The 27,159-nt window shown below is 44.3% G+C and overlaps 2 protein-coding genes across 2 annotated transcripts; both read left to right on the forward strand.

Moving 5' to 3' along the window:
- Positions 1 to 4,376: 4,376 nt before the first annotated feature.
- Positions 4,377 to 9,728, forward strand: LOC144108059 (venom serine carboxypeptidase-like). Its single transcript, XM_077641339.1, has 5 exons — positions 4,377 to 4,437; positions 4,993 to 5,011; positions 5,919 to 6,102; positions 6,970 to 7,300; positions 8,740 to 9,728. The coding sequence occupies exons 1-5, from the start codon at positions 4,377 to 4,379 to the stop codon at positions 9,534 to 9,536; spliced, it is 1,392 nt and encodes a 463-aa protein (XP_077497465.1). The 3' UTR covers positions 9,537 to 9,728.
- An 11,941-nt stretch (positions 9,729 to 21,669) lies between these two features.
- On the forward strand, positions 21,670 to 26,214 carry LOC144108060 (putative serine carboxypeptidase CPVL). Its single transcript, XM_077641340.1, has 2 exons — positions 21,670 to 21,853; positions 25,424 to 26,214. Exons 1-2 carry the CDS (start codon positions 21,670 to 21,672, stop codon positions 26,212 to 26,214), a joined length of 975 nt encoding a protein of 324 aa, XP_077497466.1.
- Positions 26,215 to 27,159: the final 945 nt, after the last annotated feature.

A 27,159-nucleotide genomic window follows, 5' to 3' on the forward strand; every position in this document is an offset into this window, starting at 1 on the left:
GGTAGCTGGTACGTCAGCTACCTTGTGAAGATGAAGCAAATCATTGTTTTTGGAGATAATTTTAGAACTTGGAATGCCTCAATAGCGAATTTCTTTTTTGATCCAATGAGACACTCAGCTCTGTTTTCTCCCCAAGCGATTCTTCGAAATTGTGTTCTTCTATTGCTGGCAATAACGACTGCTGTGCTAGCAAACAAGGTTCAGATGTGACAGACGGACACCTTGAGCGGTACAGAGTGATCTCTCTTCTGTATTGTCTAAGGCTTCGAAACCAAAAACAGTTCCTATAAAAATGTGTGATTTCTATCTTTGGACAACAAAGTCACCTGCAGGTGGTTAATAAACGCTGCATTGTGTTCATAGCCGCAGAAGTGTCTATAAAGACGGGTGGAATTAGGCTATGGGTTACGTTTCGTGTGAGGCATGAACAAATAAAAAATTAACACCACCAAGCATTCTAATTACAACCGTGTAAGGTACACAAGAATTTCAAGTACGAACCTCCAGAAAGCGGCAAACAAGTGGTTAAGCTATAGTGCCTAGCTAAGACTTGTGGTAGACGGGAGCGGTGGCCTGGTGGTTGAGCACCCGCATCGCATGCGGGAGGTGCAGGGTTCGATCCCCAGTGCCTCAGGGTACCCACCGGTGATATAATGGGCACAACCCCTGTCCCCTACCTGGTGGTCGGCTTATTCAGGGCGAAATGCTTGGGAAATGAGTCTTTTACCCCACCTTGAGTAGAAAAAAAACACCTTGTGCCATGGCGCTTTTTGGCCGCAGATGCCCTTGCGCCATAAAAATTCATTATCATTATTATCATTTAAGTCTTGTGGTCAAAATACTTCAGCTGCTCCATTCACACGTATACTACACCCACTGCAGGGTAAAGGCCTCTCCCATGTCTCTCCAATTAACCCTGTCCTTTGCCAACTGCGTCCACATTATGCGCGCAAACTTCTTAATCTCATCCGCCCACCTAACTTTCTGCCACCCTCTGCTACGCTTGTCTTCTCTTGGAATCTACTCCGTCACCCTTAAGAACCAGCGATTATATTGCCTCCGCGTTACATGCCCTGCCCAAGCCCATTTCTTCCTCGTGATTTCTGCTAGGAAATAGGAACTACAAAGTTGTAAATTGTAACAGTTTATTCACCTGATCGAACTCCTGGCGAAAACGTTTAAATATTGATTCTGTAATGCTGGTTCAAACCTCGTGATGAAATTCTTTAATTTAGAATGCCGATTTAAAAGTATTAGACCAGGAGTCTCCACAAATTTAGGCCAGAAGGCCGGATTTTAGGTTTGTCAATGTGATGAGGGCCGCAGATTAAAATTGATATGTATGAATAAGCATAATAAAATAATGGTAAATAATCACCGGCCTCCGGCCTAAATGACCATATTTGCTTTATTTTTAAAGCAAAGATGGTCATTTATGCCTGTCGTCCGAGCTCGTCCATCCAGAGATTTTAATCACTGACGTTTAAAAACTAGCTGCAATACACTGTCCAAAAGCAAACTTTAAGACCTATATACTTTCGGAAAACTTTGTGCCTCTCTGCTCATGATAAGTATTTTAACAAAGGATGCGCTCAATGTAAATTTCACTACCCAAAATTTCAGTTGAATGTAACATCTTTCAATTGTATTGCTTAATAATATTCGAGCAGCCCAGAAAGAAAGACATATCGAACACATTTAGCAAAACTGAAGGAAGCGTGAAGATGTTTAATGTTAAAGTCCTTTACGCTTTCGGCTATCACGAAAAGAGGCCTATCGGAGAAGAACCTGCAAGCAATGTAACCGTGTTAGCGGGGCCTTAAACAGAAACATCACCGCTGACATTTTGGTAAGTTGGCATGCTCAAACCTAGAGTATTGGCCAACCCAAAATGGTCATTACGAAATCGCAGACACATTAAGTGTTATTACACACATTTACGAATTAAATAGTGTTCATTATATTTGCAGTTGGCTATATGTGATGGAAATCCGGGAGCAAAAGTGGCGTATGGCACTAGCGCTTCGTTGACACTTTCTTGCCGCACCACATGCCTGCAGCGGCTCCTTTGCAGACAGATAACGCCGTGACAGTTTTTATTCAAATGCATGTCATTTCGTTCGTTTGGATGCGTGGCGCTCTAGCTTGGTGTAAACGCTGAAAGGCGCCACAGCACTGAGGCATGCAAACGCGAGTGTTATATACCACTTTCGCACCCTGAAGTACTCATAGCTTATTTCCCGACAATGATCAATACGGAATACGCAATGCAAAAAGGACATTGTAAGCGGGTCAAACTTCCTATATCTTTCTGTTTCCGCAGAATACTTACACTACAAGAGTGGTTTTAAAAGGGGCGCAGCAGAAAGCAAATTAAATATTTCAAGACAATTGGTCATCGAATTCAAGTGGCCAAGTTTCCAACGTGTGGCGACGCACTTTCCTAAAGACGCTATAGCTGCTGTGGTGTTTGTAAAGTTTTCGTGTTCAAAATAGCAGAGGAGAGCGCATTTCCTGTAGCATTGCACAATGTGCCTGTCTCAGTGAATAAACTAGCCGGGGTAGTAGAATTTCACGCAATACCAAATTGACTCGCATTTTCTAAGCTGCTACCTTTTCGACGTTGTTGTACTGATAAATTAATGTTTTAGCACATGTCATCTTTCTTAAGCTCATCTGCGCTAGTGAGCTTACAAAACAGCTGTAGTAATTGTAGATCACCTCTGCATCATACATCTTGGCCGACGAACAGAATTTGTTAGGTTGACTGTTCTATGCTTGCTATGCATGCCCTATAACATTCTGCGGACCTGTCATTCCTAGTGATTTAAGCGTTTTACCATTAAAAAATGCGAGTCTAAAGCTCTAAAGACTTCGCTCTTACTTTCCCAATTTGAATTATCTTATTATTACATAGGAAAGAATCCCGTTCTGCTTAGAAAGCAGATTCGATTTTCAGCTGATAGATCAAATTGCTTGCACTTGTCTTAGAATGTTTGCCTTCCGTTGCAGCCAATAATCCATTGTTCGCTTGCCTAATTGCCCGATCAAATAAGTACCAATATTTAATTGGACAAATTGTTTTCCTGCTAAGCGGCACGCCTTCCCAAGAAAGCAAGAATGCAAGCGGGCTTGTTGATCACTTCAAAACAAGGTAGCTCCAGTGGCATGATTGCCTTGGGGTTATAGATCAATCTTCCCTCTGGCATCAAAGCGAGGTAATTATCCAACCGATATGAAAGTCACAGCACGAAGCGAGGGACTATAAATAGCCTGTGAAACAGCACCCGGTATTCTGGAGAAAGCAAGCGGACCTGCATGTCAGACTACAAGCACTTCGCATAAGCATCCAGTGTAAGTGGAGAAGGTTTTCTGTCTTTCTCTTTCAGATATGAAAGCCTACACTAAAACTTTCTCCTTAGCACTCGACTACAGCGCCCATATGTGCGGTTTCTCTTTGAGGTTATTTGGTCAAAACATCATTTTGAATAACTCTAGATAGCCACTGCTATGCTGGTAGTGTTTTCATCTTCAACACTTGCTTTGGTAGATGCCACTTCCTCTGAATAACAGCCTGACAGAGGCCATCCGGCTCTTAGCTTGAGGATATTGTTACTGCTGGAACGGATAGAAACAGAACCGATACTAGAAACACAGCTGGCTTTGGCTCAAAACTGTAAAGTCGAGCGCTACATATTTTGAATGATTGTGATTTTCCTCGGTCACGCGCATTTCACTAACGCAGGTAACATGTCTGCCATTTGTGCCAACTTTCGAATCTTTTCGTTGTGACTGTTGACGGTTTGAGCAACGGGAGTCACTTTTACATCACAGTTGCTGTCTGGGTAATGGGTTTTGCACAACACATTGTTATTCCTTTTGTTGTCAAAAAGCTTCGACCGAACCGTCAATGTCAGCCTAACGATGACGCATTTCTAAATTTATATTGCCGGTTTTGGGAACTGAACTGACGTGTTAATTACGAATTTGATGTGAATTTCCAGATGAACATTCGGGGTGTTCCTTGCGCCCAAATATGAGGTAGTCGACGTTAAAAGCACGCGAGATGAAATTCCTGGTATAGGTTACAGCACAGTCAGGCAAAGCGTGGTGTTAGTTATCAGGTGCTGATCCCCATGTTGTTTCATTACTTACCCGCACGAAAACTCGATGTAATGCGAGTGCACTAACAATATGAAGAAGGAAGAGGTAGTAGGAAAGGAAAAATGCCCTCTCTCCGGGCTGCTTAGCGAGACGAGACCACAGAGCGTGTGGTTACCGTGTGCTTGGCGCACAACCATCTAGAGATTGAAAAAAGAAAAAAAAACTTTATAGGTCAAACTGAGACCTTTAGGTATTTCCTCATCAGGAGGACCATGGCCAGCTGGTCTGAAAGGCTTCCGCCGCCAACCACACCCGCCAGTGGCGAGGAGGATGGTTAGGGTAATGGAGGGATTTTAGGGCTGAAGGACAGAAGAAAAAGATGTGCTCCATATTTGCATTCAGGGACGGGGCATTGTGATAGGGGGAATCAGAGCGGTAAAAAAAAAAGTGAAGACGCACTGAATTTCTGTATGTCAAGTTTATCTTAATTATTCCATCAAATCCCTCATCATATTTCTTCCATCAAATATATTATTTGAAGTTCCTGCTTTTTAAACCTAATTCCAGTAAATTTAGAAGTTGCGCTCGCGTCTTGTTGTTCTGTTCTCCTCGCCTTATGTCCGTATTGAAACAGAAGTTTTTTTTTTATACTTCTCAAGTACGCTAGCAGCAGCGGCTCTGTCAGTCTTACAAAAACAATGAGAACTCTATTCTGCATTCTTTAAGAGAGCGTAGGATTGAGCCGCGGACTGACAGAGAAATGTTTATTCGTATCTTTCTTTTTCAGATACCTGACACTGGAATACTAAGCGGGATACCTAAAATACTCTAGACTCGCAAGAGCTATGAATGCAGCAATCGTCTGGCTGTTCGCGTTTATAAACGCAGGATTCCAGGTCGTTCACAGGTAAACATCAAAAACTGTGTCTGTCTAGCCATCAGCTTATCAAAACCTAACGGGGCCCTCAATAACAACTGGAAACATATCAGTCACAAGTACGCACGCTAGTAGTACCTCTCCTGTGCTCATTAAAGCCTCTCCTTGTGCTACAAGATTGCTCACTGACTCAACTATTGTTTGATAATTATGTGCATTTTTTTTTGCGCATACATATGTCATCCAAGGCTATTGTACTGCAGATTTCGTTCATTTTCTTACATGCGAAGCAAATATTACTTTTTCCAGCGGAACGGTTGCACCCAGTCAGTAATCGCAAGAAACTCGAGTGCAAGAGATCGTCCAGCCCGTATAAAAAACCATAAAGCTTCGTGACGACCACAGTCAAACGCCTTGGCCAGTAATATATAGTGACAAGTGCGGTTGAGATAATCGACGAAACAAAAAAAAACGTGCTGTAATAGCTTCCTGTTTTAAATTATGGCTTGCTGCTTGTTGACATAAGAGAGTAATTTCAAAGGCAAACTAGTCGCCCTGCTATTTATATATCTTCATTAAAAATAATCTATTCGAGAGATTTGATGAAGTAAGACAGGGCACGTACCATAGTGTACTATAAAATATTGCTCTTTCGCGCCTCAAACTAATATTTGTCTTATAAGGTTCCGGGCCTCTGACAAATTTCATTTCGCGTTACAAACTGCTTTTCAGCCATTGCGTATTGAATTCTGCCCCTTATGCAAGCTTAGTCGGTTTAAGAGTATAGGACTCTTTAATGACAGTTAATTCAGGTGAAAGGGCGAAGAAAGGGCGTTCTCGACGATGGACCTGTATGTCTATTGTTTTATAAATGGAACGAGGCGAGCCCTTCTACTATGGGATGAGAAATAACACGGCATTGCTTTACTCCTTTTAGTTCCATCAATTCGGGGCCGCTTTATCTTACGCCGTTGATTAACAAAGGCCAATGTGAAAAGGCAAGAAAGGATAGCCTTGTGCAGCTCTTCAAGGAACAAGCGAACGCTACAGCCCACTCTGGCTACATCACTGTGAACAGGGCTGCCGGAAGCAACCTGTTTTTCCTCTACTTCAAAGCACAGGTAAAAACAAAAAGTGACAACTACTAGGCTATTGCTTAACACGAACAAACCAGCTGAAGCTGTAAGCGCAGCGACATGCATTCCCGCAGCTGTTTAAATTTGCGAGAATTCTTTTGATCCGTTAGCGCACGTTTAGCAGGCGGCGGCTCCATCGACGGTCCAGTCATGGCTAATAGGACAAAAATTATTCTGGGACCATAAAAAGAACGATAAGTAAACTGTCCCTGCCCGTGCCACGAAGAATAACGTGATTTGGCTAATAGGAGAGCTACACTATTCGTAATGTTCTGGTTAACGTCATGAATATAATAAGCGGACTCCCGCGGTCTACCTACAGCCCCGCTTAGAAGCGGCTACGACCGAGGAACTGTCTCATAATGCATGCGAAGCCCAGCGCTCCAGAAGGGGCAATTGATTTTCCGACCAGTATAGGATTTCTTAGTTAATGGTTACTTATTTCTTATTTATTGATTACTTTTACTTACTGCAGGCACGGTTAAATTAGGGAGGCTTGGGTGCGTTCAGCTTTCTATTTGGCGGCTGTCATGAGTCAATAATTCGTATTGCATGGTTAACGGCACTCTTGATATAGTGCCAACGAGTGGTTTATGAGCCTCGCAGTTCTTGTGTACTAGCGTCATATTTTATTCTTGCTCTTTTGTAATAAAAGCTAATATTTCATTTTATGTTGTTTTTGTCACTGGATGCGTAAGAAACTTAAGTTGGCGCAGCTCTTCAAACACGTTTTATTTTGTATCCATGACATCATCAGCTACAGCTGAATCATGAGTGGGATGAATTTTTTCAAGGTTATGAGCACCAGAACCAAATCCTCAGCGAATAATAAGGCATTCGATGTAATTCCAGGAGCACCCGAAAACAGCACCTCTCGTGTTATGGCTTCAGGGTGGTCCGGGCCATTCCTCGTTGTTTGGCCAATTTCTTCAAAACGGACCGCTGGCCATCGATGCCCGAGGCAGTACTTACAAGAGGAACCACACCATCCAGAGACATGTGAATATAGTCTACCTGGATGCACCCGTTGGGGCCGGCTACAGCTTTACCAAGAACGAAAGTGCATACGCCCGTAATCTTCACGACGTAGTTATTCAAGTGAAAGCGTTCCTGAAGCAGTTCCTGAAGCTGTTCCCAAGACTGAAAAGCAGAGACTTTTACGTCGCCGGGGAGTCATACGGAGGTTCGTTCACTACCTATTCATTTTTTAATGCAGCAACGCTTCATGCTACTTTAGCAGGTCAGGACTTCAGATAACGTTTGTAAAACATATGAAGACGAGTGAAATGTCTTTAATCTGTGAAGTGGAGCACTCAAACACTCCTTGAAGTCTTAATTTGGGGAGGAGTAACGATGACAAATGTTCTTATTTTTGACAACTCTGGGAGCCATAGCGGTGCACAATTAGCCACACTGTATGAAGAGGAGGTTATCTCTCTCTCTTCTATGCCTCCTGCCGAACAAGGCTTCACGCACCAACGCCAACGATAACGCCAGACATTTTTCTGTGATAATCAGAGTTTCGATTTAAAGCATTGAAAAATTATCCCTGTAACACCAGGTCGTGCTCTTTTCGACGATGACTTGGTACTATTTTCATGGACTAGTACCTTCTGATACTGAATCACAAAAATAAACCCAGCTCAGATTGACCGCGGGCAGTTTGCAGTGCAGTGCAAGTTGCAGTGGGAGTGGTAGAATTACTGCATTCGATAGCTCTAATGAAAGCACCGAAAAGTAAGTGGATCTGGTTCACGAGGGCCAGCTGGTCTTGCAGCCGATCCGGGGCGAGCCAGGTAATCCATGAAAAAGATGGTGTGGGGAGCTCAGGAGACTGAATTGCCGTGGGGCTTTCTAGAAATCAACGGGCCGAACTGGCGCAGGATTCAGAGCTTTTATAGAATGCAGGGGGACGTGTTATGTTTTAGGAATAAAGCCCGTGCCGGTACGAATAAGAGGTTGAGATGAATTTAACGAGGAGCCTAACGTATGAAGTAGGTAGGGGAGGGTGTGGAGTGGGTATTGTTTGCCTCTTTTCGCGTAGTTTGTCGTAATGGGAGGAAATATATTTCCTGTGTTACATGGCCCCATCCTGGAAGGTGGAATCACCAAGGACTCGCGTAGGCCAAGCTTATCCAATGTGTCTGCCTGCATCCGGCCGAAGCTCCTCAACGCTAAGCACAAAATGACAGAACAGAAATGAGGTGGAAAAATGCACAAGATGACACAAGTTACTATTTCAAAACGGGCTGTTCATATTCAATTTTTTGTTCCTATTTTCGTCGCTTCTTCCTCTAGCATTAGAGGCATTTTTTAACTTTTTTCAATTCACTGTCAATAATTAGTGCCTGAAAGAAATTATTTGAAATGTACACTGCCACTTGTGTAGATATTAAACAAAATTTTCTTTGGAATATTTAGAATGCATGCATCAATTGCAACTACGGTAATGTCCTGTTAGTAGGCTCTGATTCATCAACTTATACTACATTTACTTTTTCGGACGCGAGAATCAAACTATATAGAATTAGGAAAATTACCTTGAGCAAGCGGAATTGTTTATATGCATTTGTGCTTCTTTCTTTTTGTGTAAAATTTATTTTCACCCTTTTTAATCCCCAGCCAGATTTGCTGCTGCTGTAGCCCACAACCTACTAAAAGACACCAAGATGAAGGTCCTTTTGAATCTCCGTGGTACTATTGGCGGTGTTGGTTTCCTAGGGCCGATCCTCGACACCGCCGACTCCAGCCGATTTCTCTATCAAGCCTCTATGGTCACCGCGCAAGGACGTCACATCTTTTCGCAGCGGTTCCAGCAAATGAAGAGACTCCTGAAGCAGGGAAATGTGACAGAAGCTTTGCAACTCCTGCTGGGCACTATACTCACATTCAGCCCCACGCAGACCCTGTTCCAAAACCTCACGCTTTACGAAAACCATGCAAGTGCCCTCTACACCAAAAGGCCCCCTGAGATGATGCAGTACTTTGTGTATGCGAACAAAACAGACTTCAGGAAAGCTATTCATGTCGGACTGAGCACTGAGTTCCAGAGAGCCAACTACGTTCTTCTAAAGAGTCTTAGTTTAGACTTCTTTACTGACATCAGCCATAGCATAGAGCTCTTGCTCAACAAAACCAGAGTGCTATTTTACACGGCTCAAATGGACACAGTATTCCCATCCTCAAATCTTTTAGCCTATTTCAAAACGCTGAATTGGACATTCTCAAAATCGTACCAAACCGCCGACCGCTTACCTTGGAAGCCGTATAATGAGTACTATGGCAATGCAGGTTACATCAAACAAGTGCAGAACTTCACCGAGGCAGTCATTCTAGGCGCAGGTCATTATGCCTCGGTAGATAAGCCAATAGAGGCCTATTATCTCATGAAGCAGTTTATTGAAGGGAAGAGATATTAAGCTCCGCCTTTGGAAGGCACATTATAGACGGCATGTGCGGTTATGTAAGATGTATATAAAACCATCAAGCAGGGGAATGTTCATGAAGCTTCGCAGCGGCTGCTGCGCACTATACTCACATTAAGCCCCACGCAGACTCTGCAACAAAACATCACGCTTTACGACAACTATGCAAGTGCCCTCTATACCAAGAGGCCCCCTGAGATGACACTGTATTATGCGTACGCGAACGGAACACACTTCAGGAAAGCTATTCATGTAGGAGAGAGCGTCGAGTTCAAAAACCCAACTAAGTTTTCTGAAGAGTCTTAGTTTAAACTTCCATACAGACATTAGCCATCTCATGGAGGTGTTGCTCAACAGGAACAGGGTGCTGTTCTGTAAGGCTCAAATGGACAGGCTCTTTCCATCGGCAAATTGATAGCCTATTTCAAAAGGCTGAAATGGACACATGCGTCGTTGTACGGAGCCGCAGACCGCATAGGTTGGAAGCCGTATGAAGATTACTACGGCATTGGAGGTTACGTTACACAAGTAAGAAATTTTACTGAAGCAGTACTGCGGGGCGCAGGTCATTATGCCGCTGTAGATAAGCAGATGGAAGCATATCTAATGAGGCAGTTTATTGAAAGCAAAATATATTAACCAGCACCTCTGTAAGGCATGGGAATCCTGCAACGTACAAATTGTGTATAATTATTTGCGGCCAAAAATAAATCTCAGAAAATCCACGTGCTCTGGTCATAATTTGGTCCATTTGACATAAATAAAGCGCATGCCCTCGGACAGTAGCGTGCTTTATTCTGTGTGTCTTTCTTGATTTTGTACAGCACTGATAAAAGTCATAAAAGGTATTCCATTTTGCAATACACATGATCTCTCATGTACCGCTGTACTTTACAGATAGTTTCTTCTTTGTGAAGGCCGTTGTCATTACTTATTTTTTTCCTTCGTTGGTGATACAGTGAATGCGAACGGCGGTTTTCTTTTTTTAGTTTCCTGTGACATTTATACGCATTGCACAATGACGCAATGTCGGTGTCCTGCTTTTGCATTAATATAGATTGCATGCGTAATCAGTGCTAAGCCCCATTACTCCACGGCGTCAAATGTATTCAGGTGTTCCTTTACACAATGCATACTTACTTGATGCGCTTGCCTACGATGTCCATTATAGAGGTCATGTATTTTCCGATAATATATCGCTTACGCTTGTAACTACAAGGGCGCTCCTCTGATCTCCAGGTAACCTATACTGGTGATGTGAGCTCCCATTTTAGCCAGTGTCTTAAAGCGCTATCTGTAAAGGAACACTGCCCCTTTCGACGTTCGACGTTTGCACATGTGCAGGAGAGGTGTATGTGTATTAAAGCGATAGCCTTTAATGGCTCATACTCGCGTCTTTCCGTTACATTCTAGGTCACGTGACCTTGTGATGTCACGTGATCTCTCGGTCGCGCTCGTGCCAGCTGCTCCTCCTTTGCCGTGAAATGAATTCAAGAGCGGCAAATTCAAATCAGTGCAATGAGTCGCAAACGGCTTTCGCCTTCCCGCAGTTAAGAGACAACTAACTGCCTCCAACGAATTTTTTCACTTCAGGGTATGTGTCTCGGATTTAGGGTATCTGTAGTCCCTTCAGGGCATGTGCATTCAAAGCTGCACTTGCACCACTGCACTTATGCGGCTTTCAATTTGCATGCCCTGAAGTGAATGGACATACATGCACCTGTGCGGGCTGAAGGATGGAGAAAAATGAGTAGGCACAGGAAGCGCGGTTGGGCGCTCGGCTACTGATCCGGAGTTCCCGGGTTCGAACCCGACCACGGCGGCTGCGTTTTTATGGAGGAAAAACGCTAAGGCACCAGTGTGCTGTGCGATGTCAGTACATGTTAAAGATCCCCAGGTGGACGAAATTATTCCGGAGCCCTCCACTACGGCGCCTCTTTCTTCCTTTCTTCGTTCACTCCCTCCTTTATCCCTTCCTTTACGGCGCGGTTCAGGTGTCCAACGATATACGAGACAGATACTGCGCCATTTCCTTTCTCCTAAAACCAACTATGAACTATTACAGGAAGCGCGGATCACGCGTGGCCGGACACGGAAAAACTGACAACGTAGCTGTATAACGCATTTGAGGCATTAAAATTTCATTCGTCGCGCATCAAGCATTGATATTTTTATTAGAAGTTACTGGAGCATAGATTTTTCATTGACAGGTCACGTTCAAAGAAAAATCAGGTTAAAAGAGATCAATTACCCTTTTCGCTCACTACACTCCCCTCCCCACGTGTAAGGCAGCCAACCGGATATTGGCTTGTTAATATTCTTGTCTTTCCTTCTTTCTGTCTCGCTATTTCTCCACGGAATCACAATGGCACAACTTTTTGTCTGAAACGGGAGTATAGTGACTTGCCAATTATGATGTGCGTTCGAGGAAAGGAAGGGTGAGGGGTTCAACGGAAGCAAGAGACTCACTTGCAAGACACAAGAGCCATTGACGAGAGCCTGCTCACTTTACAACGATTCTGAGCACCATAGCAGCTGTGTTGGTACGAAAGTGGATGAAAACTAATGCCTCCATCAGGTTGAGGTATGAGAATTAAATCGTCGGTTGGTATCTTTGACAATGACTCTGAATGCAGTCCCCTACATGCTCAGTTAGTTAAGAGGTGTTTTTTTATAGATTTTGTGGCAGAAAGTGATCAAATATAAGTGACAAATCTCTACAATTGTTACTGGTCTTAGGACGATAAGACGCTTTGACTTCTGCGTAGACCTGCGCTTTAAGGTTGGATATGCTGAAGAAACAATCCAGCCACTCAGCGAGGTTTTGCGTGCAGTGGACATATGTAGTGCAGAGACACAGAATGTGCGCTAGTAGTTATACACTGCCTCGGGTACACATGGACCAAATAGAACATCATAAATTGTATCTGAAACGAAAGCCCAGAGCAGTGAGATCTCTGCAAGGGTTTACGCGCTTGACTAGAATTATAATCGTTGAAAGAAATCTATAACTAGGTTTTTACGCCAGATGTTTCTGCACGGTAAAACAAACCAAATTTATATATATATATCTTCTGCGAGAGCTTTCATTTTCCGGTCGTCGGTTATCACACCTGTTAAATAGGAGCTTTAACTGACGAAGTATTCCATGCGCAACACGATACTTCACGCCATGCTGCTTAAATACATTTAGGTTTCTGAACATGGTATGGTGAAGCGTGCTCGTGTGAGAGGAAGAAATTCTTTCCTGGTTTGCTATAACGGTATCCACCAGCTGCTTCAACCGACAAGGCTGTGGTTTATTGCCAGTAGGCATAAATGTATACGTCACTTCGCATTTGCTTAGACGAGCGATGTACTGCGCGAGGAATATGGCATTATCATGTATTATAGCAGTTCATTTCATGGCCATGGACCGTAATAGTTAGCAGGAGACAACATCATGCATTTTCAAAACACATAAGTTATAGAACTGACACTATATCTCTCTAGATATATATTTAGCCAAGCAGGACATTCATCGCAGTCTTGTTATGGAGGAGAATGCATCCACGTGGTGGGCAGCTGTCGCTCTGATCCCATGTTATCGTCACTTGGGACGTTATAAACGGCTCCCGACCACTTGCAATTATTCCTACCGTACACAACCTCTCCGAACGTGTGTGACGTTCGAGACCTCTTTTGGACCTGGCTAGCGATGGTTTCAGCACGTATACGCTTCCTCAAAAATGCGGGCCTCTGGCGAAAGTATAATCTGATACGTATAATCCCTGCAGCAGGCGTAGTCAGGCTGATGATGATGATGATGCAAGCATTGTACCGGCTCTCTCTCAGCAGGTGTCTGTGAAAATATACGACGCTGCTTCCAATAAAATCCTAAGCTTCCTCTTCTAGCTTAAACCCCATGCCAGCCTTGTCGAATGCAACAAAGGATCCAATGAACCATGACCAGTGGCCATGTGGTTTTCCGCCCATGAAGTATCATAACAAGAAAACTTAACGAATGTTAACCCTTAACGCGCACCTATAGAGAGCTGCTCAAACACATCACTCCTTCAGCAGCAAAAACAAAATACTTCCTCCTTACTTCTTCGATGACGCTATAAAGCACGTAGTTAGTCCTCTTAACGATAATAATTTCATGCTTATGCAGATCTACAGTATACGACCTGACATGCAGCAGTAAAGAGGGCGGATCTGGTGCAACAGTGAAACAAACCATTGCGGCCTTTAAGAATACAATATGGCTTTGAGCTTAAGCAGCGAATAAAAAAGGAAACCCGTATTTTTGGGTTGCCTGTTTGCAGTTTTGGTTCTCGCTTCGTCTGATTTCAAGTTCGGGACTAAAACCTTGCAGAGGAAAGCCTACAGCGTCATCGTTAACAAAGAGACTACAATAACTGCTTTGCTGTGCTTTGAAGTCTTTCTGGTTGTCTTGTTTACGTGTTGGAATTGTAGGCTTCCCGAAATTGCCGGCGATTAGCACTTTTTTGTTGGGTATCATTTTGTATTTCTTGTGTTTCACAGCTCATTATGCATGTTAATGCTTTGTGCTGCTTTATGTTGCTTCACTTCTGTTGTGCTAAACCGTACTGTCCTTGTCTTGAGGTTATCGCGGCGCCTTAAACTTCCAAAATTTGCAGTCAATTTGAACTTTTTTGTATGCGTTTTATGTTTCCAGGCACACAACGCTTTTTTATACTTATTGACTGTTCAAGCTTTATCTTTCGCTTTCTTTTGCCGTTGCTTAGTGCTCTGTTTTCAGCTCACCAACTGAGTCCCAGGACATGCAGGCCTCGATGGTGGTGTTAGGGCCGACGCCCTAGCCCTAGAATATACTAACCGAGCGGGGCACACCGACTCTACCCCTTACTCCCCTCAATCCATTTTTCAACCCGCCTAGAGATCCTCCGCCTAAATCGGCGTCGCATGTCCCTTCCACAAAAGCAACTTTCCCCGGGGCACGCAAAGACTCACTAAGACGCATCCAAATACTAACTTCCCTAATCTCCGTCACCTACACCGCATTCACCCAATATTCTACGCAGATAAAGTCCATCGTGTGGTGATATTCACGCACATTACATGGGCATGCTCAAATAAGCCGAATCACTTAAAGCCGCACAATGCGGCGCTAGAGCAGTGGGAGGTGACGCTGGCCAGCGGCACCCTGGGAGACCAGGAGGCGCTAGTCGCCAACGCTAAAGCGTCGGCGGAAGCCAGTGGAGTCCTCGACTAAGGACCCCATTCAGAATCCGCAGCGGTCTCCTTTTATGCAGTAAAAATTCTCTCTCTCACCGTATTTCTTCTTCTGTTCTAGACCAACCTCCTTCTGCAATGCTGCACCACATGATCGGATGCCCCGAATGTTGAGCAAACAATAAAGATACATATGTATATTGCTGATATCTAATTACACGACCACTCCGTAAAGATTCTGCACACTGCCAGTTCATTTGGGACATACGAAATATAAACGACGGCTGAAAAGTACAACTTATCACATAATCCTAACCAATTAATATGCGCAGTTTTTTGCACCAGGCATCAGCTTGCAAATTTATGCATGAAAGCACACAGTGAAATTAACCATTCACAGAAAAATTTCGCAAGGTCTGCCTAACTTCAGAACATTTCTTCGTTTTCATTGCACTTAGATCTTTTTTTTTTTCAATAATCGCTCATTCAGATTTCCAAACATGAGTTGAAGTTTTTTTTTTTTTTGCAGCAAGCTCTCATAAACAGCCCTCACGGCGATCCTAAATGATTGTGAAAATTGGTTTTCAAATCATTCCGAAAAATGAAAACGAAGCTGTGGTGGCTGAGCACAGAGGACCTGGCGATATCTCTCAGCACATACCACTTTAAGTGTGAGTGCGAAGCGGCTGTCTCTTCCTTGAAACATTTACAGTGGCGCCAGCTCTCAAGCTGCACCTATAAAATGCTGTTCATCAACTAGCAATCGCTTCATAAAGGCCTCCATCTTTCAAAGAGAGCAGCGAAGAAAAAAATACCGCAGTAAAATGCGTATATTGCAGGTCCGCTCCAGCTGTAGGCAGTAAAATCAATGCGTAAAACGGCGCAGATCTCACTCTCTCCCCAAAAAATGCATTTTTTTCACTACAATGAGCAATATAAGCAGTTTGCTTCCCTACGAGATGCTAGAAGACCACATCAGGACTGCGCTCGAAGTAGTATCAGTGATTTAGGAACAGATCATCGTTAGACAAAGAAGAGGGTTCTTCACAGCAGAGTGAGTGTCATACTCTGCGCACTGCCTATAGATCGCTGAAAATTACTAGCATCAGAGGGTAGCTTGCTATAATGAATAGTGTGAGAGTTAACATTTTGGTCATTTGGCAGCGACGGCTATCCTGTGCAGTCAGCCACCTTACAGAAAACTGTGGCAGTTGATGTTAATTGATAATAATATTATGATGACGCCGGGTTTTTTGGCGCAAGGGCATCTAAGGCCAAAGAGCGCCAAAAATAAGGTTTTTGGAATAATAATAACATTAAAGTAACAGGCCAAAAAACTGACATTTTTTATGCTGAATCAAGGTAATTACGTACGGCATGTATCCGTCGCATGGCACTGATGATTACAAGGATTCAAAGGAGCTCAGCAGAGATAACATGCACGATAGTGACAGCAAACCAAAGTCTTGTCATGTAGATTCTTACTAGAGCATCTAGCTGCTTTAAGGAAGAGCAAAAGAAAATAGGGCCTGGTTTTTACATACAGTGACCAAAACTATGAAGCATAGGGGCTACATTTTTTTTTTTTTGTGGTGTTCATCAATGAGAGATCCACGACCTCCTCATTCGGAGGTCGTGTATTTAGATCCCACCGGCGGCGTGTGGTTGTTTTTCTTCTGCTTTCTAATAAATTACCTTTAAATAATTGCCCTACTAATCTGCCATTGATAAATACCATAAAATAAAAAATATCTACATTCCCTATGCTCCTTAGTTTCGGTTACCGTTGGCTTCCCTGATATACTTCAAGGAAGGTTCATCGTAAGGCGGAAGCGAAATACTAATACAGCGCAGGTGCTAGTGAATTATTTCTTGCGTATCCGGCGTAGCCTACATAGCCAGTGTTGAAGCACATTTCACGACCAACGCCGGTCATGTGACCCCCGCGCCGTGACGAAACCCCAAACATGCAGCCGTCCGAGCGCGCTTCCCACTCGCAGGTCATGTGACTATTCGACGCTTCAGATTGCCTGAACTACAAGCAGCTTCATCTGGTAACCTTCCCCCAAGGTCGCATTACTGCTAGAGCCAAGAAATTGAATATGAAAAAATAAGGCAGCAAAGAATAACGGAGGTGACCGAAAATTTTACAACGTAGAAACCTCATCAGTGCTGTAATTACACATCGAATTTCGCACTCGTTTAGAATTTTATTTACACTACATCATTAAGATGCGGATGATTTCGCATTAAGCTTGGGTCACCATGACCAGAGATTCGTTCGCCAAACATCTATAATCTTCATCGAGCAAAAGTAAATGTCTGCGCGAACTGGCAACACTAGCGACCTTCAGCACGTGTCCCCCAAAGGGTTGCTCTTGACCTCATCCTCAAACTACCTATATCAGTGCTTCTGCAGAGAGGACAGCGAATGGTGAAGCTTACTGAGAAGTTGCACAGGCTGAAATTGCAAATGTTTCTCAATCGTTCAGCACACTTTACCACGGCGGAATGAAACAAGTATCAAGGCTAAGCAAACGTAAGTACTAAGGCAACAAGTGTGCACTATGTCATAACATCACGATTTCATCTCCAGTTTCTTCCACCACGAATGTAAGTGTCCAGTTTTATTTGCACAAGCACTGCAGTCGGCGGGACGTACAATGTGTAGGAATTTTATGAAATTAAAATAATAGAGGCGCCCAACTGGCGTCGGATAAGCTGACATGCTGCGCGAGAAGGTACTGGATACTACGACGCAATCGAGTAGCAAATTTCTTTTTGTTTTTCATCTCGTAGGAATTTCAGGCGTACACGCCACATTATCTAAATCCAGCGGCTTCAAAGTGTTATGAATACTACAATGAATCGGACACTATTTCTTCTAATAACTTATTTCTGGAACTTTTGGAGGTAAGCAAAGCAATGTGCAATTCTATCTTCATTTCATGCCCATCTAGAATACGCTAGTTTCAGCAAAAGGTTTAATTTCAAAAAGGGTACGTTTACATGTATACAACTGTGTACAAAGTGTGTCACATTTTCTCAATTTTATGGCTGTCTGCTCACAGTAATTGTTCACTACATGGTGCCACCTATCGAAGTGTCAGCGAAACGACCAACCGAGCGGTTCTTCGTGCTACTTTCTGCTACTTAATTCACGCAGCAACAGGCCCTTCTCAGTTAAGATAATCTTAATTACAAGTTACGTCCACTGAGTACACAGTCGCGCCTACACTCAGCACCATCCACATGGTAAAGTTCTACGAATAACCTCATCGCAGAAGCTGCCGAACTGCGCAGCCACGGGCTAAGCAAAGGCTATTTCTCGTCCAGTCCATTCTTAGACAACACAGTTAAGGTAACTAAAACGGTCTGTCTAGTCCTCCACAGCCATTTTTGTATTCGCCCTTCATTAATCACAGCCGTGACACGCTGGGAACGCAGGTGGGTACATTTGCACCGAAGTTCAAGTTCTAAAAAAAGTTTGTTCCTAACTACTGGAAAATAACTTCGCATTTTTCGTTATTAGCAAGGCCACCCGATATAAAGGCACCTAATTGTAAGTTCTTTTTTCCCTGTGCAAGCAAACATAGCTAGATAAAGATGTGAATCCATTTGTGCCTGCCGACGGTCATTAAAGTCCCTTAAGGCAGAGTTCCGAGCTTTCAGGGTCAAACCTTTCTCAATTTTAAACTCTCAAAGTCTGCTTCGCTTTTCTACCCTTTGAATATCTCTGTAACAAAACCTAGCTCATAATATGGTCATGTATATATGCATATTTACTTGTAATATTCCCTCACAAAAAAAAACATTTAAAGCCAATTACTCTCTTGGATGATGCAGGAAGTTTCGCACTACCGGTGCAGCTTCGATATGTTTATTTTAATGCGACAGCGTTAAAGATGCCGTGTCGCAGAGAAGCCGGCATCGTCGTCGACGTCGTTGGCCATGAGCGAAAAAAAATTGGCAGTGGCATACGTAGCGAGAGCTGCATTTCCCTCCTGGTTTAATCGCTTGGTCAGTTATACGGCGACCTTTTACATCCTACTCTTCAGTTATTGTCGATGACGATGTTGTTGTCATTGTTTCAACTTGATTTTCTTGCGAAGGAACCATGCGAGCTGCTATGCGCCGCTTGCTACGCTCGGCCTCTTGGCGTCTCCGCTTGGCAAGACGTTCTTTTCTTTGGTCAGGCGTCCCCGCTGCTCGTTTAGCCTTCTGATGTTCATTCTTCTTCTGCAGAGCGGCCAAGTGCCAGGCGCCGACTTCTCGGTCCCAAGAATTGATCTTCTTCTGACGATACCGCCGCATAGCGGCGGCTGGAGTCTCCTTTTCGTCACCCATACGAAGCGATTGTGGTACACTGAGTCGTATCACCTCAGCTTTTATACACACAGCCGCACATACGCAGTTTATCGATACGACCCCACACGCAGCCGCGGCGGCGGCCGAGCTCTGACGTCATGCGCCGCGCACCTGCTTCCCTTCTCCGGTTGACGCGCGGCGCCGGCAGGCGTATTCGGGGCCGGCGCGGCTCCTCGCGCGGCGGCGGCGAACTTTGACGTCATGTGGCGCGTACCTTCTGCTCCTCTCTGGTTTCGCGCATGCGCACTATCGGCCTCCCCGGCTCACGGCGAAATGCTTGACTGGGTAGCGTAGTGTAGACAAAATTCAAAGACAAGCGATCCAGATGACAGGTGCGCTACTTAAGTCATGTGACCTTGTCACGTCATAAAACTTGCATAACTGATTTTGAGCAAGTTGCTCACCGTGGTAGGTAGCAGTTAAATGAATGGTTGGTCGCTAGATGTCACTCCGGAAGAGCAACTCGGTCTCACAAGCCCCACCGGTAGTAGCACCTGCCATCGCAGCGCAGTGGCGCATCGCTTAACCGCTGCACCACTGCGCCAGGAGTGGTACGTGGGTTCTCAGGTATCTATGAATATAAAGTAGATAATGACTATTTCCACATATACGTTAGCGCAATCCGAGCTACTTCCATCCGCGAACAATATATCCGGATACCGGAACCGGAGTGACAATGGAAGCATTAATGGTTAACGATCGCAAAAAAGGCGAAGACGCAGTGAAGACGACGACAACACGACACAAGCGCTCACAAGCAAATGGAAGTGCTAGCGCACCTAATTTGTGTCTGGCCTGACCACGCTAAATATTTCGTCATTTTTTCAGTCGCTGGGTTGGGGTGAAACACTTCGTAAGAGGTTATACAGAGCACAACCCCAGTCATGGCGTGGATGAAGCCCGTCCAAGGTCACCGATGAAAGCGGTCTGGAGAGAAAGATGAGATAATGAATGAAGTTGTGGCGAAGGGAGAAAAATAAAATAAGTAGGGTAAGACAATGTAGGTACACTGTTGCTAATAGAGAGATTGAAAGAAAAGATGAACACAGCGATGCCGCCCACCGCTCGCTGTCAGAGGTGCGATGGCCATCGGACGCGCGAGCCGGTCTAATGGGTTCTGTGTATCTTTCTCCCGCATAGCAGCTGCAGCTAGGAAACGAAGAGCTCTATGAGAAATAGCTCAGGCAAGATTACCTCTGCGAGAAAAACAATACAAACTGAATGACCAGCGAACTTTGATTGTGCTGTAGTTTTTTTTTTCTAACCTTTGATTAGTCCTCTAAAGAGAAAGCTAAAAATAAGCTAAGTGAAAAAGAAGAACCTGGAGCGAGAGCGCAGCAAGCGTCAGCTTTAATAAAGAACCATCGGCTCACGTCGATGGTTTAATGAGGATGTTGCCTAGTTCATCCAATTTTTTTTTTGTTTTTATATCCGGACCATAAGCAATCAATGAGCTTGTCTCCAACTTATAAAAAAAATCATAGCCAGATTATATAGTTTTGCATATCTTTGATCTTCGCAGCTCTGTGGAACCAAGAGGACTGTTCCTGACTGCCCTTATTGAAAAATATGAATATCAAAAAGCAAAGAAACAGAGCTTAGTGAAGATGTTCAAAGAACAAGCAAACGCAACAGCGTACTCTGGCTACATCACTGTAAACAAGACATCACTGAGCAATCTGTTCTTTCTCTTTATAAGAGCGCAAGTGAGTTCTCAATCTTCTGTTGTTGTTTGCTTGTTTTTTGCACAAGCTGCAGAGAACTAACCCCAGTAACCTCTGAGGCTGACATCAATGTAGAAAATGATGCCACTTTAACCCACACCATAATATTTTCAGATAAGGAAATATTTCATTTTTAAAATCAACGCTGCGAAAAAAAATCTAGGCAAATTTATCAGTTAGCATTGTCATTGCAGTTCAGTAATCGAATCTCAATTCCTAACAGTCCTGTGAAAGAGCAGTGATGCAGTAAGCACGTCCAAGGAGCAATCCCATGTGAAGAACAAGATACCCGTTTAAACAAAGTCACATTCGTTTCTCTTCAGGTCTCCACTCCATTAACTTAAAACATCACCATTGCAGCAAAGCCACGCGGTCTTTAACGGCAATTACATAAGTGTAAGAAGCATGCAAACGATAAACTTTGGTTATCTTTTTTTTCCTGCGTCATCGTGTGCATTCTACATTTGTATTGTTTGCTTACTGCATTTTCATCCATAAAAAGCATTGATTTCTGTCTTCCTGCAACTGCCCTTCCCTTTCATTATTCTTTCGTTTTCGGTGTTGTGCTAAGGCGAAATAGAGTATTTTAATTAAGTCAACTAAAAGAAGCTAAGCAATGAAATTGTTACCTACAACAGCGGCAGACAATAAATAATAAGTCTACATAACAACGCTCAACGCATTTCCAGGAACACCCATCGACCGCTCCGCTGATACTATGGTCTCAGGGAGGACCTGGCCTGTCGGCTTTGGCCGGCCAATTTCTGGACAACGGGCCGCTCGGCATCGATGCCAAGGGGAGTCTCTACAGGAGGGCTCGAACCGTACAAAGGACCATGAATGTCATCTACCTAGACCTGCCGGTCGGTGCCGGCTACAGCTTCGCAGATAGCCCGGCCTCCTACCCGCAAAGCCTTGAAAAGATTGCTTTGGAGGCCAGAGAATTTCTAAGGCAGTTCTTGCTGCTATTTCCAGGTTTCAAAAACCGGGACTTTTACACAGCCGGGGAGTCATACGCAGGTTGGTGGGACGCTTAAATCGCACTAGGACGGATAATTGGGCTTGTTACTAATGATGCATTTCGGTTGGAACAGCGCAAAGGACTTTCGTCCGCCTTTTGTGTTTGTTAGTAATCGTAATAGTAGCAATACTTCGTAATATTGCCGCGTTTGCGAGTTAGCGCCCGCTTGTTAGCAATAGCCCAGTTTGGTTGGAACAGCGCGAATAGACAAAGCACCGTTGCGCTATTCTACCCAAATTGACATTGATAGTCGTTTGTGTAGGACTTATTTTTAAGGCAATATTAAAGCTTTTCGCTCTCACGCGACTTTACGGTTTTGCACCTAGCGAACGCCTATTTTATCATTATATGCTGGAGAGCCGTCAGACCTCTAAATATTTTAGTCCTCTTTCTTTCACCATTTTGTTTTATCCTCTATCTTACAGCTAAAATACTTATATCGTTACTTTAGCTACGTAGCCCGCCTTCTACCGTGGAATCTACAGCGTGAGCCGTGAGACCTTAATTATCCCATGAATTAATTTAACTCAGTTATTTCAACCTTATTTACTAAATTTAATCTAATTTCAATTATTTTAATTCAATTTAATTCAGCTAGCATCGGCCAACGGTGACAGGTGGCAGCCACCAACCACGTTTGGCAGGTGGAAAAGTAGAGGGGGATATTCTCCTTCCACATTTAGGGGAGGGGCAAAAGGGCGAGTGCGAGAGAAGAGAGAGCGGGTAGGACCCAATGGGTGGCTTAGTGGCTTAGGAGGTTATGGCGAGAACGACGAAATGTGCCACAGCAAGGTGGCTTCCACAGGAAGAAACCTAAGGGTGACTACCTTGAGTGAGTGAGTGAGGTGTGGTGAGGTGAGTGAATGAGGAGTGAGTCGAGTGAGTGCATGAGTGAGTGAGTGAGGTGTGCTGAGGTGAGGTGAGTGCATGATTGAATGTATATGGTGAGTGAATGCATGAGTCAGTGAGTGAGTGCATGAGTGAAGTGTGGTGAGGTGAGTGAGTTCATGAGTGAGTGAGTGAGTGAGTGATTGAGTGAGCGTATAAGCAGGTGGGTGAGGTGTGGTGAGGTGAGTGAATGTATCAGTGAGTGAGTGAGTGAGTGAGTGAGTGAGTGAGTGAGTGAGTGAGTGAGTGAGTGAGTGAGTGAGTGAGTGAGTGCATGAGTGAGTGAGTGAGGAGTGTTGAGTGAGTGCATGAGTGAGCGCGTGAGTGAGGTCAGTGAGTGGGTGAGTGAAGTGTAGTGAGGTGAGGCGAGTGAGTCAGTCAGTCAGTGTATAAGTGACTGAGTGAGGTACGGTGAGGTGAGTGAATGCATCAGTGAGTGAATGAGTGCGGAGTGAGGTGTGGTGATGTGAGTGAGTGAGTCAGTCAGTGTATAAGTGACTGAGTGAGGTGCGGCGAGGTGAGTGAATGCATCAGTGAGTGAGTGAGAGTGCGGAGTGAGGTGTGGTGATGTGAGTGAATGCATCAGTGAGTGAGTGCATGAGTGAGTGAGTGTATGAGTAAGTGGGTGAGTAGGGGTGGTGAGGTGAGTGAATGTATGAGTGAGTGCAGGAGTGAGTGCATGAGTTAGTGCGCGAGTGCATGAGTGAGTGAAATATAGTGAGGTGAGCGACTGAGTGCATGAGTGAATGAGTAAGTGAGTGTATGAGTAAGTGGCTGAGTGAGTTGTGGTGAGGTGAGTGAAAGCATCAGTGAGTGACTGCATGAGTGAGTGAGCTGAGGGGAGTGATTGAGTAAGTACGAGTGAGTGCATGGGTAGTGAGTGAATGAAGCGTAGTGAGGTGAGTGAATGCATGTGTGAGTGAGTGCATGAGTGAGGGATTGAGTGCATGACTGAGTGAGTGAGTGAGGCGTAGTGAAGTGAGTGCATGAGTGAGTGTATGAGTGAATGTATGAGTAATTGGCTGAGTGAGGAGTGGTGAGGCGAGTGAATGCATGAGTGAGTGAGGTGCGGTGAGGTAAGTGAGAATGCATTAGTGCATGAGTGAGTGAGTTTATGAGTGAGTGAGGTGTGGTGAGGTGAGTGAATGCATGAGTGTGTGAGTGCATGAGGCAGTGGTTAAGTGTATGAGTGAGTGCACGGGAGCATGAATGGATGAGTGAGTGAGCGAGTAGTGAGGTGAGGTAAGTGAGTGCATGAGTGAGTGAGTGTATGAGTAAATGGCTAAGTGAGTGTATGAGTAAGTGTGGTGAGGTAAGTGAATGCATGAGTGAGTGAGTGAGGTGTGGTGAGGTTAGTGAGAGTGCATTAGTGCATGAGTGAGTGAGTGTATGACTAAGTGAGTGAGTGAGGTGTGATGAGGGAATGCATGAGTGAGTGTATGAGTGATGAGGTGTGGTGAAGTGAGTGAGTGCATAGGTGCATGAGTGGACGAGTGAGTGAGGTGTGGTGAAGTGAGTGAGTGAGTGAGTGTGTGCGTAGATGCATGAGTGGTTGAGTGAGTGAGCGAGTGAACACTTATTGAAGAGGATGGCGGCTGGAGCGCATGTGGGTGGGCCCTCAGTCCAGGGCTCCCGAGTCTACTGCCGACCTTCTGGCAGTGAAGAAGCGCTGACTTGGTCGTCGAGGCGCGCGTTGGTCAAACTCACCTCCCACAACTTCAAGGCCAGATTACGCGGCTTTAAAGGCTGGGGACATGTCTATGTGCTATTTGTTAGGGTTGTGGTGTTGCCGCACCATGGACATTTGTCTTCTTAAAGTGTTGGGTGTAAGCGGCGTTCCTTTCCCCCTCCAAGCCATTACCTTGGAAGGAGGAAGTTATGACGAGGGTGGAGGAATGTGTAACCTGAATGTAGTTCGACTGCAGATTGCAGGCCTATATGGCTAAACCAAAGATGTAAATGATTTCGCTGATTCATGCGTTAAGGCGGTAAGCCGAGCTCTACAAATGCCCCCAAATGCGGAAACGCGGAATTCAAAACGGTATTTCCAAACATACAGAGCTTCTTCAAATGGGGCAATAGAGTTCAGTTTATTTTTGCACTGTTCCTCACAGAGTTGTTTCACAGAGGCTACCGGCTCACGCTTACTTTTAGGCTTAGGCTGCACTCAACTTTTCTAATCGAGCTTATAAGACAGAATCTAAGCAATTTAACAAGTTTTCACATTTCACTAGCGCTTATAAGTTAATAAGGAATTCAAATATATACTTGGCCTTCATTCATGTCAGGAGCCCTCTAATCGGCGTATTTCGCAGTAGTCAAAAGTTACAATTCCTCTTAGATTTCACTGAAGAGTCTAACACTAACTGCGGGAATTTTATCAGCATAGCAGAATATACCAACCAACTTCGTAAGGCTTCAAAAAGCTCGTCGTTCAACGCTAAATCATCCGAGCTAGATCGGCTGAAATTTTCTTTTGACCTGAACACTGCAAAAGCATTTGTAAGAAAACGAACTTAACTCTCAATAAAACTTTACCATGTCCAGTAATTAGTGAACAAGCTTTCCGATTTAGTATTGTAGCCATGGTAATCAATTAGAAGTACTATAATGATACTGAAGCTTTTCACAAAGGCGTTCAACGGTAACTATTTTATTCCATTCTTTTCCTATTTTTTCAGCAAGGTACGCTGTCGGCATTGCTCACAGCTTGTTAGCAACTCCAAGCAAAAATGTACCTCTACGGCTTCGAGGAGTCATTGGTGGCAGTCCTTTTGTAGGACCAGTGTTCGATGTAGCAGACTCTAGCGAATTTCTTTACCGAACCGCAATGCTTACACACGATGGTCGCCGGAGTTATTCAGAATATTTCAAGGAAATGAGACGGCTGAAGGATGAAGGCAATGTCGACAAAGCTTTACTTTTGTTGAGGCACACTATTTTTCCTTCTCGAGAAGATCCAAGCTTGTTCGAGAAACTAACGTCATTTGAATGCCACGCAAGCGCTTTGTACTCTGACGTGCCAGGACAAATGCGAAAATACAAGGAGTATGTCCAACAATACGACTTCAGGGAGAGCATCCATGTTTCACAAGAAGCCGACTTTGAAGGAGGAGCAGCGGCTCTTTTCTTCAGCCTTAGCACGGATATGGTGAGGGATATCAGTGGTTTAATAGAACTTCTCCTCAACAGAAGTAGGGTGCTTTTGTACACGGGGTCGATGGATACACTTTTGCCGTCGACCAAGCTGCGAGAGTACTTCCGTACGCTACAATGGACGCATGCTGCACAGTACCGGCGCGCGCCTCAAGTACCTTGGAAGCCATATGAAGGGTGCAGAGGCATGTGCGGCTACACTATCAAGCTGCACAACTTCACCGAGGCAGTTTTGTTGGGTGCTGGTCACTACACTTCATTAGATAAACAAGACGAGATGTATTTCCTCCTGAATGAGTTTATCCAAGGCGGTTAGCTCCATTTAGCTCAATAAGTGGCGCGGACCTGTGCACAGGTTCACGGAGCGCCGCCCAAGAAGAGGAGAAACAAGTTACATATTGTGCCCGAAATATCGACCTTCCTGCAAGAAATAAAAAGTAAAATATCTTTTATTCTCTTCATCCAGCATGTTTTTTTTACGGTTCTACATGCGCTTTGTAGTGCATAAAACCGCGCACAATGCAACACATCAATTACGATGGCACATATATTATTCAGTATTTCCTGTGCAAACACGACTTTCAAATTTCCATTAACAGTTTTAATAATTTGTAAGGTAGCGCTATTTAGAAACAGCTCCCCTTAACAGCGAACAACAGTGTTCCTGTTTCATTCTTGCTGACTGCGTGTTTCCTGCTAACCTTGGGCTCAGGTTAACTGCGGCACTGAGCACGTCTACGAGGGATCCCCGTGTCATTGAAGAAGCGTGGTCGGTACAATGAATTAAAGTTTTTGTGGTCGAACAAAGAAGCTGCAGAAGAAGCTTTCAGAAGAGCAGGAGGAAAACCAGCAGAGTAAAGCCGGTCTACCTGACTGGTAAAACTACATTTCACCATGTGTGGACATGACTTGACAAGCGAGGTTCTTAAACATGAGGTTGCGATTCCCCTTTTTTCGAGCTTTGAGTGGCACGAATCATAAGGTAGAAGAGCCTTCTTAGATCTTGGTAAATAGGCCCAGCATAAATGGCCCTCTGTATGAAAAAACAATTTCAAGTCTAAAAACTGTAAACAAGAGCTTTCCGGGAGCTCAAAAGTAAAATTCAGATTAGTGGCTACGGATTTGAAGGTCGCCAAAATTTCATTCACAAGACCGGCTTTACTCTGCTGGTTTTCCTCCTGCTCTTCTGAAAGCTGTTGCGGAATCTTTGATGAAAACCCTATGGTTGAAACAAAACCAACAAGAACTCACTGAAAGCGAG

Source organism: Amblyomma americanum, chromosome 10, assembly GCF_052857255.1.
Source record: "Amblyomma americanum isolate KBUSLIRL-KWMA chromosome 10, ASM5285725v1, whole genome shotgun sequence".
Lineage (NCBI taxonomy): Eukaryota > Metazoa > Arthropoda > Arachnida > Ixodida > Ixodidae > Amblyomma > Amblyomma americanum.